Raw genomic sequence first — 14,113 nt, 5'->3', positions numbered from 1 at the left:
ATATTAATGTGGGTCTTTTCCTTTCCCATGTTGGCTTCGATTTAGTGGTGGCCTTCACTACGCCTGTGCTCTCGCGGCAAACCCGTTGCGAAAAAGCTCACTTCTATTTCTGTGTTTGTGATTTTTTTTATTATATATTTGCTTGTGCTTGTTTGTGCTATGTTTGTTTGTTTATATTAATTTGTTAAGTATATCACTTTAGCCACATCAGAAATTTCTCGATATTCCCATCGAAAGCTCCTTTTCTTGACAATTTCTGCCTTTCAAGTTATGCTTAGAATATCTTCACAGTGAGAAGACGCACTCAGTGCAGTTTGGTCCTCAGTGTGAGGCGAGAGATCGACTTACTTTTCATTCATTTTAAATGGTTAGGTAATCATCCAAGAGCCTATTTGCCTAAACAATTTCTCCTTTTCTAGTGACCTTGTAGCGCACATATACAATCAGACATGCCATAGTTTGTGATCTGTTTTCCTCTCTCGATCGGTTGATTCTTCACCAACACCAGGTTTTCATTACTGCTGCCTCATAACCTGTTTTCTTACCTGCCATCCTTCAAGATGACATTTCAAAACATTAAGCCCAGTTCTAAATAAATGTTTCTCTGGAATTTTTATTAGATTTACCCTGACCTTAAAACTAATTTTGGAAAGAGGAACTGATATATTTACAGTAGTAACTTTTTAATCCACAATATGACCTGATACTCAATTTACTCAAGACTTCTTTTATTATTTGAATTCATCCTCATATAGAGCCTACAAGTTTATCATTAAATTTATTCCTAGGAGAATACATTTTTTGTTAGTACTGCAAATGTCCATCTTTCTTTCACTGGAGTTTCTATGTAGTTGCTGCCCTCTTACTGGGTTCTCCTGGTAGTTCTAATTTTTTAGTTGGTTTTCTTCAAGTAACAAGTCAGTCATATGCAATAATAATGGTAATTTTGTCTCCTATTACAATGAGTGGCCACTTTCCTTTTGGGGGGATAAAATTTTTAGAGTTCACAGAACAATGTTATATGACAATGTGTGAAAATGGTGAGTTTCCCTGTCTTTGTTCAAAGGACTGACTTAACGTTCTCCATGGCACCTTACCATATGTTGGGTCATAGAGCTCATGCTGATCACTAATTAATAAGAAATGGGCCCTCCTTCCACTTACAAACACTCTCAATAAATACACATCTAATTCGGTATTGATGGGTTAAGATACATGTCAAAGTCATGAATTTAGATGTTGATGATTGGTTTGAAAGATTTTTTTTTTTTTCTTTTTTTTCTTTTTGCAGAACCGGGGATTGAACTCAGGCCCTTGCGCTTGCCAGGCAAGAGCTTACTCCACTGAGCCATCTCCCCGGCCCCAAAAGATATTCTTAACATTAGGGAACTCTATTTCCAATGAATGTTTCATTCTTGTAAGTCATTAACAGATACTGAATATCACCAGATGCTTGGTAGTACCTGTTGAAAGTCTTTTGTTAATTTTATTTGAGATAAATATGACTAATAATTTGATGTTGAAATTTTTATATTTTTGAAATTTAAAGTATATTTGGCTATCATGATTTATTATAAAGTGTATCTGGCTATCATATGTTGTTAAATTCTATTTGCCGTTATTTAAGATTTTGCGCACATGTTCATTTCATAAATTTGATCTGTAATAGATGGGTATCATCAGATTTGGGTGGTAAAGTAAATCTGGGTGTATAAAAATCAGGATTTTCTATTTTTAATTCTTTCTCTTCTGTGGAACAGTATACATATCACAAGAAATAGTTATCCTCTGAAAATTCAGAGATTGCCTCTGTAATTCCCTGATGACAGCTTTTTCTTTGGAAGTAATTGATCATTTTTCTGTTTCTTTTGTGGTTCTCTGTGGCTTCTTAGGACAATTCTGCAACTTGTCTTTTCCTTCAAACTAGCTTATTTCAAATATATTTTCAAATTTATTAGCATGCAAATAAATAGCCATCCTTAGGTATCCATAGCGTATCCCTGTAATACTTAAGTCTGTGCATATTAAAGTCTTTTATGCAAGATAGTGTATTATTTGCATACAACCAATACACATCCTCCAATATACTTTACATCTCTAGGTATCTTATAATACTTGATGCAATGTAAGTTTACATAAGTAATACACTATAAGTAGTTCTTACAATACAGTATAAGTACTTCTTATAGTGTATTATTTAGGGAATAATAAGAAGAAAAACCCGTGGGTTACGTTTTTGGGGATTTGTTGTTGTTGTTGTTATTTTTGTATTTTGTTTTTTGTTCTTTTTTTGGCAGAACCAGGGATTGAACTCAGACCCTTGCGCTTGCCAGGGAAGCACTTATTCCACTGAGCCATCTCCCTGGCCCCAGTTTTTTTTTTTTTTTTTTTTTTGGTGTTTCATTTTGTTTTGTTTTGTTTTGTTTTGTTTTGTTTTGTTTTGTTTTGCAGTACCAGTGATTGAACTCAGGACCCTACTGAGCCATATCCCCGGGCCCACATGGATTATGTTCTATAGAGAAACAACTGCTTTTCAAATACTTTGAATCAAAGATTGGTTGCATCCACAGAGACAGAGCCACAGCCATGGAGGACCGTGTGACTTCTCTAAATTCTTCTATCATTAATATACTACTTTCTCCACCATCATTAATATACTACTTTCCTTACAGACTTTGTCATGTTTTTTTTTTCACTTCTGTAATTTAATTAGCCAAAGGGTTATTTATGTAGTTCACTCATATCAACATACCCATTCTTCAATTTTTTCATTTTTCAGCTTTTCTTCCCTAGTGTTTTGTTTTTTATACTTCTTTTTATGTCTTGCTATGTATGGGGTTATTGTCATTATTATTTATTTAGTCCTTTCATTAAAATATTTACCGCTATGAAATTGCCTCTGCTTACTACTGTCTTGACATTTCTTCATTTGTTTTGACAAATGATGTTTTTGTTTTTGTTTTCATTTTCTTTACATTCTATAATTACAGCTGTATTTTTATTATTTGGTCTCAGAGTTGGATGTTTATTTAATTTTTTGTGGTAGTGTGGATTAAACCCATTGTCTTCACACTAAGCTACATTGTCAGTCCTTTTTGTGGTTGCTTGTTGTTAGTTTGTTTTGAGATAGGGCCTCCGTGAGTCACTAAACTTCTGAGGCTGAGTTGGAACTAGGTGCTGGGACTACAGACATTTGCCCCCATACCCAGTTTGTTTCGATTATAATTAACAGAAGTCCTTAAGGCTATAAATGTCCTCTGAATACCACATCTAGTATTTATCATTCTTTCCTCAACAGTCCACCACTATGGCTTATATTTTCTTTCACCCAAAAATTGCTAAAAGTTTGTATTTTTTTAATTTTCCATGTAGAAGAGGTATGGGCGTCTTTGATCTTGTTCCCAATTTCTATTTTTATAGTATTATAATCAGGAAATGGGTTCTGTGATGCTGTCACTTTCTACAATGTATTAAGGTTCTCTTCATGACCTGTTCCAGGGTCAGTTTTAGTACACGCAGCATGGGTGTAGTTTTGATTCTCAGGTTACCACGTTCAATTGGACTAACAATTATGCCAGATTTTCTATAGCTGCTCACATTTCCTCTCTGGAGCTGACATGAATTGAGAGACGTGAATTAAAATCTCCCCCTACATTTCTATATGCTCCTATTGTTTCATAGATCCATAATGTGTTTTGTAAATGAAGATGCTGTATTGCTTAGCACATAGGTGTTCACATAACTGCTTTTCTTGGACTTGCACCAATGGGTATTACAAACTACCATCCTTTGCCTCTTAATCTTAGGAAGCTTCAGGTTCTTAAGCCCTCTCCTGTCATATTAACACTGTGGCTTTTCATTTTTCTTGTCCTTTGGAGACAGGGCTTCACCATGCAGTTCAGCCTGGCCTTGAGCTCACCCTGCAGCCCAGGCTCACAGTGATCTTCTTGCTCCAGCCTCCCAAGTGCTAGGACTACAAGCATGAGCCGCCACTCCCGGCAGCACTGTGGCTTTTGTTTTCTTTTCATTTACACGTGCCTGGCACACATTTTCCCAATTCTTCTATTTTTACCTTCATAAACCTCTTCATTTTAGAGTTATTGCTTTGATATCAGATTTAAATTTCATAAGTGGCCGATATTACCTGTATTAATAGGACAGGCTTGACCTAAGTTCTATGTTCTAGTATTATAAATTATATTATATATTTCATATTATAGATTTATATTATTTACCTAACTCAAAATCTTTGTCTTTAGGAGCAGTACTTTGGGGTACAAGATGTTATAGTATATCATAAATCCACCCCATGTTAGGCAATATTATCTTCCTTAAGCTTACACTATTTGATTAACATTTGCTTACGCTCCTACTATGTGATTTGCTTTTTTTAAAAAAAGTCACCTCCATTTATTTTATACTATGAAATTGAACATCCTTGCTCTACTTCTCATCTTCTTTATTCCCTCTCATATGTGGTGGACTTTATGCTCGAAGGGCACCCTGGCTGAATGCAAAATCCTCAGGTCACCCTGTGATTCCCTGATGACCTTACATGTGATGTTTTGTGGTCCTTGAATATGGAATGGCATGAAGAAGGGGAAGCCACCTTGATTTCATTCTTATTTTAAGTGGCTTGGGTTTCTTTATCCCAGGGAGTAAAATGGAGAAATGATTACCCAAGATATTCTTTCTTTATCTATAAGATAGCTAGAATATTTCTCAAGTAAATTAAGCTGGGTCAATTTTTCTTTATACACAGAGGGCCTTTTCAAATGTATATTCAAATATTTTATCCTTCCCGTGAAGTTGGATTGAATGGTTATATGCTTATTTTTATTTCTTCACTGTTTTTATTATCTTCCTCAGAGACTCCACTTATACAAAAGCTGGGCCTCCTTTCCCTGATTCAATCTGTCATTTTCTCTTTATCCTTTCACAGTTCTTTTCTTCATTTACAGTTCATTTTGCTTGCTTTAATTTCTGTCCATGCTGCCTCCAAATGTTTTCCATGTGCCTTCTTCCCAGTGTTCTACTAATTTCATGTTTCCTTCTCCTTCTTTCCCACATCTTATCAGCTCATAGAGCATCCCCACTCACCATCCCTTAAACTCTTTCACTTCCATTTGCATTTCTACAATCCTGTTTCTAAAAAGTTCACAGCAAAACATTTCATTTCTGGTGCCCCTTTACTGGTCAGCATATGTCCTCTTCTACTGGCAAGTTTTGATTTCTATTCTTCTTCTTTGTTTTTCATCCAATTTTTAAATTAATACAGGGCCGTTTCATCGATTATGACTGCCACTAAGTGCATTTTCCTATGCCAGCTATTTCCTTTGTTCCCACCTCAGAGACAGACTGCTTCCTTCAACCATGGCTCCTCTGTGCAACTTCTGGGTAGCTTCACCTTCTTAGATTTTTCTGAACCAAATCAGGTCTAGGAGGCTTCTGTGGCCACTCCCACCCCACAATCAGTGTTAAAAACAACAGGATGAATGTTCATAATTCATGGTGCAAACTCAATGTCAAGAACTATATTTTGAAATGATTTACTATGAAAATTTCTAAGTGTATAAAAGTAAAGCGAATGGATTAACAAACTTCCATGTAACCAACGCTTGTCTGGAAGAATGATCAGCAGCCTTTTGTGTAGAAGCATGTTTCACCTGGAGCTTTCTAAATCCCACTGCCCCACAAGCCCTCAGCAACCTTCATGCACCATCTCTTCACCTACTGCCGAGTGACCTCAACCCAATCGCAATCGTCCTTGGGCAGCCCTTCTTATATTTTGGAGCCTGCAGCTTTTATTTGTTTCCAACTTTTCTGAAAAATGGATTTTGTGGGTTTGAATTATTTCCAAGAGAAAAAGGAAAAAATGCTGACTTATGCAGCATGGTCGTACTGGAAGTCCTAATAAAATACTTTTAAATTTCCAGCTGGGTGGACTTTTTGTTTAAACTTTTGTTATTAATTTTTCATTTTATTGCATTTTAATCTGTCTTGTATGGTTTCTGCTTTTGGTAACTTACTAAACTAACATGTGACCAAATTTTGTAAGTATTCTCTAAGCACTAGGGAAAAAATGTAATCTCTATTTTTTATTATTTTTATTCTCTATTTTAAAGCTACACTTTTAACTTCAAGTAACACTGCAACTGTGATATAGATTTCAAAATAGCTTGTCATTCAAATCTTTTATTTTCTTGTTTATTTATTGACTGGTCAAAGGGAAAATAACATTAAAACCTCTATTCAATTTTAATTTCTGTATTTTGCACCTTAATTTATATGCATTATTAGTTAATATATTTCTTTTTTATGCTTTAAGTATTTCTAAGCTTTGCGAGCCTTTTCAATGAAATATATATCGTTCATATAAGGTCTTTTGTTTATTTTGCACTTTAAATTCTATATGCTTCCCTTTTATTTAAGTACCTTATTTTATTTGCCAAAGTATTTGTTTTTCAGTCTTTATAAATTGCATTTAGATGTCCTTTAAAGACAGCTTACTGTCTTACAATGTTTAATATAATTTAAGAATCCTTGTGTCTTCATAGGTGCATGTAATCCACTTTGCTTATTAAGAAAACTAACATAGTTTGCTCTTTTTCTACTATGTTTTTTTCTAGGACTTCTGTTTTTAATGCTTTCTTGTTTAATCTTTTGTTTTATGTTGTTATTTAGACCATGTATTTTTCCCCCTCTATGCTAGTGATTTACAACATGTGTCTTTCTCTACCCATTCTATACACCAACCTCTCCATTGTGCTGGAGGCTGTTTTGCAAAGACCCGTGGTGGTGTGGCGGCGGTGGTTTTCTTCTATTTACTTATCCTTAAAGGACCAGTGTTTCTTCCAGGTTTAGTTTTTCCCCCAGAAATAGTTTGAATGCCTTTTGCTCTGGATAGCCTATTTTTACTTGGATGCTGTTGGAGACCTCCTTGGAGAGGTCAGGCTGTAGGGCTGGGTGCCAACTCAGCATCCGGCATCCTAGGGAGCAGCAGGGGCCAGGGCCATGGGCCACCCTGGCAGCAGTCCTCGTGCTTGCTTGGTTTGTCTCCTTTCTTGGCAAGGCTGCAGCACCACATGCCAGACCTAGTGGGTCGGACCTTCTTCCTGGTACACAAATAGTTCTGTCCCTTTGCCCAGCCTCACACACCCAACTAGGAAGTCACTGAAGAGCTTAATGCCTGAGGAGCCACTGCTACTGCCTGTGGCCTCAGCCCTGAGCAGCCAGGTCTCCGGGGACAATACCAAGCAGCCTCCAAAGCATGAGCGATATTTGCCACCTTATGAAATCACCCTCCAAGTCTTCACCCAGGGCTTTCAATCAGCGGAACTGGCTGAAAGCCCAGGCCACCCACCACCTCAACTAGCCTCGCCCTCACTGGTTCACCCCCCGTAAGGAGCTCCAGGCTCCTCAGGCCCTTCCCACGGACTCAGCAGCCTGTGCCCACTGCACCTTCACTCCTGCCCAAGCCTGGCACTAATCATGGGTACAGAATATAAATCTCACTTATAGTCCAGGATTCTTGCGCCTACTCCAAAAGAAGCAAGTGAAAACACAAAACATCTCATTCTATATGAACTCCAGATAAATAAATCATTTAGGTACCTGTGGCTCACACAATATTTCAAGCACCCTTACACTAAAAAGTCATTCTTTTATCTAAAACTCAAATTTAACCTGGCATCTTGAATTTTATCTGGCAACCCTAGGAAGGAAACTATCCAACTCCTCTGTGGAAGCAATTTTTGAGTCACCTTGGTCATTTGTGAAATGTAGTCTACTTTTTAAAAGTATGACTGTATTTATAGAATTTCCTCAAATTTGGTTGACCCATCTGTTTTTATCCACAGAAACAGGGTTTGCCATATTTTTATATTTGCTGAATAACTTCTGTCCCATGTATAGAGGGTGAGGTACATTCTCAAGCTAATTTTATTTTTATATTAATACAAATTTTCTATTATATAAAGAGTTCAATTAACAAAGAAGCACCACAAATCCCTAGGTACTCATCTCCAATATCAACAATATTCAATGATTTGCAACTTTTATGATTTTTAGCATTTTAAAAATCTGTCAGAGGAGGGGGCCGGGGAGATGGCTCAGTGGAATAAGTGCTTCCCTGGCAAGTACAAGGGCCTGAGTTCAATCCCTGGTTCCACCCAAAAAAAAAGGAAGAAAGAAAGAAAGAAAAGAAAATTATCTGACACATTTTAAGTGCGCAGTGAATTTTTTGAAATAAAAAAAAAAAAAAAATCTGTCAGAGGGCCATCCATAGTGTATCTCTTTCTCTACTTTAGGGAGGGGGCTAAAGGATTCTTTTAAAGCAAATCTAATGTATCATTTCATCTATAAACACCTCAGCATGTTTCAACTTTTACCTGGAAATATTTTCTTTATTATACCAGCTCACATTGACTTCTTGCCCTAAATCAATGGGGCTTGTTTTGTTTTGTTTTGTTTTTAGCACAGGGATTACAGGGTCTCACTACACAGATCAGACTCATAGTGATCCTCCTGTTTTCAGCCTCCCAAGTGCTGGGATTGCAGGCGCACATCACCATGCCCAGTCTCAGCACACCCCGGGGGCAGAGCCGGCACAGCATGTAGTGCCAGGGATCAAACCATGGTCCCTGTGCCTGCTTTAGCAGGTGCTCTATCTGGCCAGCCCAGTGGGTGACTTTTCTCCCCTAACAATCTCATCAGGATGCATGGACCTTGCACCTTCTCTTTCGGCTGCATCTCCCATGGCCATCACAGGCGCCCAGTGACTGTGGCACTGAAAGGAACTATTCTCGAGAGAGGCCTCACCTTCAGAGTGTCAAAATCCTTTTCCAAGTAGGAGCCACACTTTTCACTCTCCCCTATGGAGGCAAAGAATTTGCTCCACCAATCGATGAATTCTTCTTCCTGAACAGAGAGAAAGAAAGAAATGAAGGAGCAAGGTGCTTCTGATTGGAATCTATCCAAGGCTGCTTGGCCAGCCTGGAACTTTATGGGTTACCTGACTCCATGGGAGGGCAGTCAGGAGTTCTGCCAGGAAGCTACACCAAGTCTATAAAATGAACTAAGTATCTATTGCTGAGTTTTTGAAAAGAATGGCAGCTCCCTTGAAGCCCGGCCCAAGTCCTTTGGGTTCTTGCTCGTAAAAGATGAGCACAAGCTGGAAAAGCAGTTACGCTTCCTACTCAAGTGGACAGTTGCAACAATCATTTTCTGAAGTGACCTTTACATTTCAATTTATCATGAACTATTACGAACTTACTACGAGAAGTAGCCAAAGTCAAAAAAGAAGATGCAAGGAGAATGTTCCTTTTGTGGAGGAAAGCAAGTCCTCAAGCTTTTGGTTTTCACTGAGCATGTGTTAATATCAACAACTAAATTTACATGGAAAACATCCTTCATTGGATGCAATTTTCAAAGAGTGATCTCCTTTCCTCTGTATTTATATGGTGCAAAGATTGCCTAGAATGTGAGCGCTGTGCTTTATGGAGGAAACTGCCCATGCAGATGCAGTACTGCACATCTTTGGGCAATTCGATGGACATTTGAAATGGAACATGAACTCAACGGGATCAGCTATCATGCCCTGTGTTCTCCCTATTCTTTTTTGCCAATAATGTTGTAAATAAGTAACATCATACATTAAAACCTAAGGGGGAAAAAAAAAACGATGAGCACAAGCAGTAAGTCACACTGGGGAGAGGGCAGCTGGAGCCCCCGAGCTCTGCAACCCCAGAAGTATGGCCCTAGTATGCTGGTGCAACCTCAGGGGGTCCCCAGACACAGCAGGGAATGGGTGCCACACTGAGGCTGTCATTATAAACCCACTTACCAGGAGGGTCGTCTGCAGCCAAGAGAGAGAAAACAAGAATTTCAGCTGGGTTAAGACACAGGATGGCACAGTTTTCTGATTTATAACCACTTCACAAAAAAACAGCATAGAAAAAGGCACTGCCAAGTCCTGACGTTTAAGTTTATTTAAAAAGGAAGATGCTACCAATGAACCTGTTATATGCAGACATCACACACACACACACACACACACACACACACACACACGGACCAGCACTCAGAAGAATGTATGTACAGTCATGTCTGAGGAAAACATATAGGCTGAATCACTCGCACAAAAATACAGAGACAGATACAGATACGCGGACACACAGGCAAATATGCATACTTAGGTACAAACTGATAGAATGAAATTTAACTATTTGATTCTCCCCTAAAGCTTTATTTTCTTTCCCTGCTCAAATACTTAATACTTGAGGTCATAAGTCAGGCACAGGAAAACAACAAATTGGTATGTTTTGTACAATGTAAAAACGGGAACATGAGAATTATGGGCGAAGTGCAGCGGGACCTCAGCCTTGTAAAATCAAGTAAACTTTAAAAAGAACAAGAGACAGAGACTGTAACATCACTGACATTGAAAACTAAATAGACACACGTTACGTAAACTGAAAACAGAAAATATACCTCCTTTTCCAGCACCCTTGAAGCACTTAGGAAAGAGAAAAAAAAAAAAAAGCCACAAGGCACATTTCAATAAAGTCCCATATCAGTCACCTTCTCTAACTGCTCTGCAATAAAACTTGAAAGCAATGAAAATTTAAAATTAAAATCCTAATCCTTTAGAAATTTAAAGGCATACTCTTAAAACCTTCCTAAATTGAAAAGAAAACCAAAACTAAAATCACATGTACTCAGAAATTCAACAATGAGAAGTACATGCCCCAAAATTTACAGGTTATAGACAAGCTGTTACTCAAAGGAAAATTAATGTTTTTCACTTCATACCAAAAGAATGAAAATATTAATCTGACGATTTGAGAGATTGGAAAGGCCAGGAAAACAACAGGTAACCGTAAGTAGAAATCAACATATTAGAAAAGAGAAGAATATTATAGATGATAACTAAACCCCAGGTCAAGTATTTAAAAGACCAATAAAAGAAATAAATAGGCATGAAGCCTGACTTTTTTTAAGTAGATAGGCTATCGGTACTGAAAAAGATCAAATAAGGAAGGGTGTAGGTCAGCGGTAGAACATCTGAGTTTAGTGTCTCCAAAAGAGAAAAAAAAAAGCCTTAAATCAATGACAAAAAAGTGAATGATTTTGTGGAAAAATGTGAATTTCCAAAAATCAATTCAAAAGTAGCAAAAATACAGCCAAGCATGGTGGTCTATACCTGTATTCCTTGTACTGTGGGAGGCTGAGACAGGCCTTGGGTTCAACTGAGGAGGGAGGGAGAGGAGGGGGGGAGAGACAGACAGACAGACAGACTTATTTCTGAATAAAGATCTAGAGATCTTACATGAAATATGAAGAGATTGCTTCAGGAGACTTGGCCTGCTCAACTGAGTCATTCCAGAGTGCAAATCACTCAATAGCAGTGACTAAGGAGAAAAAAATCCACACACTCATCACAACAGAGGCTAGAACACTGGTTCAGAGCCAGGGCCCAGGACCCAGACTATGAGGTTCAAACCTTGTATTCCTATCTGTGTCACTCTAAATGACTACTTAGGCTTTCTGCATCTCGATTATCTTGACTCTAAGATGGGAAAGAAATTTAATTTGATAGTTTGCGAAAGGAATAAACGTCAGCATATATAAAGTGCTGAGAATGGTGGCTAGCACGTAAGTGCCAAGTGAGTGTTCTTGCTGGGCACTGATAATAGTGTTGTTTTGTTTTTTGTGGACCAGGTTAGCATCTTGGCCAAAGATTTACTTCCACAAACTACTGGCAAAACCTAGTTGGCCGGAGTCTCTCTGGAAAGCAAATGGGCAGCATGTCTTCCTTAGAAATGTGGACACAGGGGATGTTACTCAGGGGCAGAAAGCGTGCTTAGCATGCGTGTGGCTCTGTGTCCAATCCCAGCACCACTACCAAAGAAAAAGTATACATTCTGATTCAACAATCAGCAATGTATCCAAAGAAAGTACTGGGCTGCAGAGATGGCTCAGTGGTCTAAAGCACCTACTTGAAACAAGCTTGGCAAAGCACAGGGACCGCGGTTCGATCCCCCAGCACCACATGCCAGCCAGCCCCACCCCCCTGGTGGGCTGAGCTGGCCACACACACACAATAAATAAATGTAATAAATAAAAATAAATAAATAATTTTAAAAAAACAACAAAGAAAGTACTGACGGACATGCACGTGAAAATGGAAACAACTTAAGAGTCTGACAATAAGGAAGCATTTGGGTAAACTGTCCATTCAATTACATTCAATTAAATGGGCACAACATGCAACACAAAAATGATGTTGTAGAAATATAACTACTGACATGAAGAGCTACTCACAACTTACATAAGGAATGAATAAAGTGCTCTCATTTAATAAAAAGACTACACATTCCTAACGTTCACACTAAGAACCTTTGAATGTGACATTGTTTTTTCTGTTACTTTTTATGTCATGCAAAAATTTCAGTTATTGTGTATAAATATTCCTTGCATAAAAATATTTTGAGACAAATGCTAATTTCTTTCACTTACGCTACCAGTATCTTTTGTTCATTAAAAAGAATGATTTGTCCTTTTGTTTGTTTCTTCTTTGTAAAAATATTTTCTTAGGGCCAAGTAGATAGTGCAGTGCTATAAGTGTCTGCCTGGCGCGTAAGGTCCTGAGTTCAATCCCCCTTACTAAAAAAAAAAGAAAAGTAAAAATATTTTCTTGTCCATAATTTGTACTCTGAATAACACTTTGGCTATTCTTTTAAGAGCATGATACATATACATTTACCATTGTTATTCCCTAATTATTTCATTAGGATAATTTTGTCTTATTCTTCAAATACTCCTTTCATAGTTTTAAAAATTAAAAAGTTCAAAAATAAAGTACAGCAGTATCCTTCAAAAAACATACCAAGAGCTTTAAAAAGACAATTCACAGGGGGAGGGAAAATATTTGCAAATCATATTGTGATGAATTGATATCCAGAATATATAGAAAACTCACAGTTTAGGCTGAGCATGGTGATGCACACATGTAATACCAGCTCTTGGGAGGCTGAGGCAAAAGGATCACTGCAACTTCAAGTCTACCCTGGGCTACAAAGCAAGACCTTGGCTCAAAAAATGGCCAATTGAAGCCAGGGAGATGGCTTAGTGGAGTAAGTGCTTCCCTGGCAAGTGCAAGGGCCTAAGTTCAATCCCCAGTTCCGCAAAAAAAAAAAAAAAAAAAAGGCAATTTTAATAGACATTCCTCCAAGAAGATATACAAATGGCCAATGAGCACAAGAAAAGATGTTCAACATCATTAGCCATCAAAACCACTGTGAAGAAACTAAGTCAAATAATAAAAAGTGCTGGTGAAGATGTAAGCAGATTGCAACCTTGCACAATGCTCATAAGAATTAAAATGGTGCGGGTAGTTTGGCAAAGAGTTTGGTGGTTCTTCAAAGGGTTAAACATAGAAGAAAGGACATAGGACCCAATAACCCCAGTCCTAGAACAGAACTGAGAGAAATGAAAATGTTCTGGCCACACAAAAGCTTGTGCTTGGATATTCATAGCATTATTCATACTAGCCAACAAGTGGAAACCCAAAAGTCTATCAGTTGAAGAATGGATAAATAAAATGTGATATACCCACACCATAGGATATGATTTGGTAATAAAAAGGAACCAAGAACTGGTATATGCTACAACACATATGAATCCTAAAAGCATTAAGAGAAAGAAGTTAATCCCAAAAGTCTACAAGCATGATTCCATTTATATGCAGTGAGACAAACAGTAGATTAGTAGTTGCCACAGGCTAAGAGCATGTGGAGGAAATGAAGAATGACTGCTCTGCAGGGTAAGATTTCTTTTTGGAGTGATCAGAAAATTCTAACACGGACGATGGTGTTGGTTGTACAACTCTGCTAATATGCTAAAAAAACATCAAATTGTACACTTTCAGCAGGACTTGTATTTACATGGGTTATCTCAACAAACCTATTAAAACAAGAAAGAACAGATGATCAAATACAAAAATATAACCTTAAAGTAAAGAACAAAAGTAGGGGCTAGAGAGATGGCTCAGTGGAATAAGCACTTGCCTGGCAAGCGCAAGGGCCTGAGTTCAATCCCTGGTTCCGCAAAA

General features: G+C 37.8%; 1 protein-coding gene across 17 annotated transcripts in view; it reads right to left on the bottom strand.

Moving 5' to 3' along the window:
- Dysf (dysferlin) overlaps positions 1-14,113 on the bottom strand; it is a 233,667-nt gene that overhangs the window by 32,023 nt on the left and 187,531 nt on the right. For all 17 annotated transcript variants that reach the window (XM_023718431.1, XM_004634069.2, XM_004634066.2 and 14 more), the window contains one exon: positions 8,821-8,919. In XM_023718431.1, the coding sequence (XP_023574199.1) occupies positions 8,821-8,919 (99 nt within the window). The remainder of the gene's footprint in view (positions 1-8,820; positions 8,920-14,113) is intronic.

The sequence above is a fragment of the Octodon degus genome, unplaced genomic scaffold (genome assembly GCF_000260255.1).
Source record: "Octodon degus isolate 3935 unplaced genomic scaffold, OctDeg1.0 scaffold00058, whole genome shotgun sequence".
NCBI classification, from domain to species: Eukaryota; Metazoa; Chordata; class Mammalia; order Rodentia; family Octodontidae; genus Octodon; species Octodon degus.
This window is presented reverse-complemented; position numbering and strand designations above follow the sequence as displayed.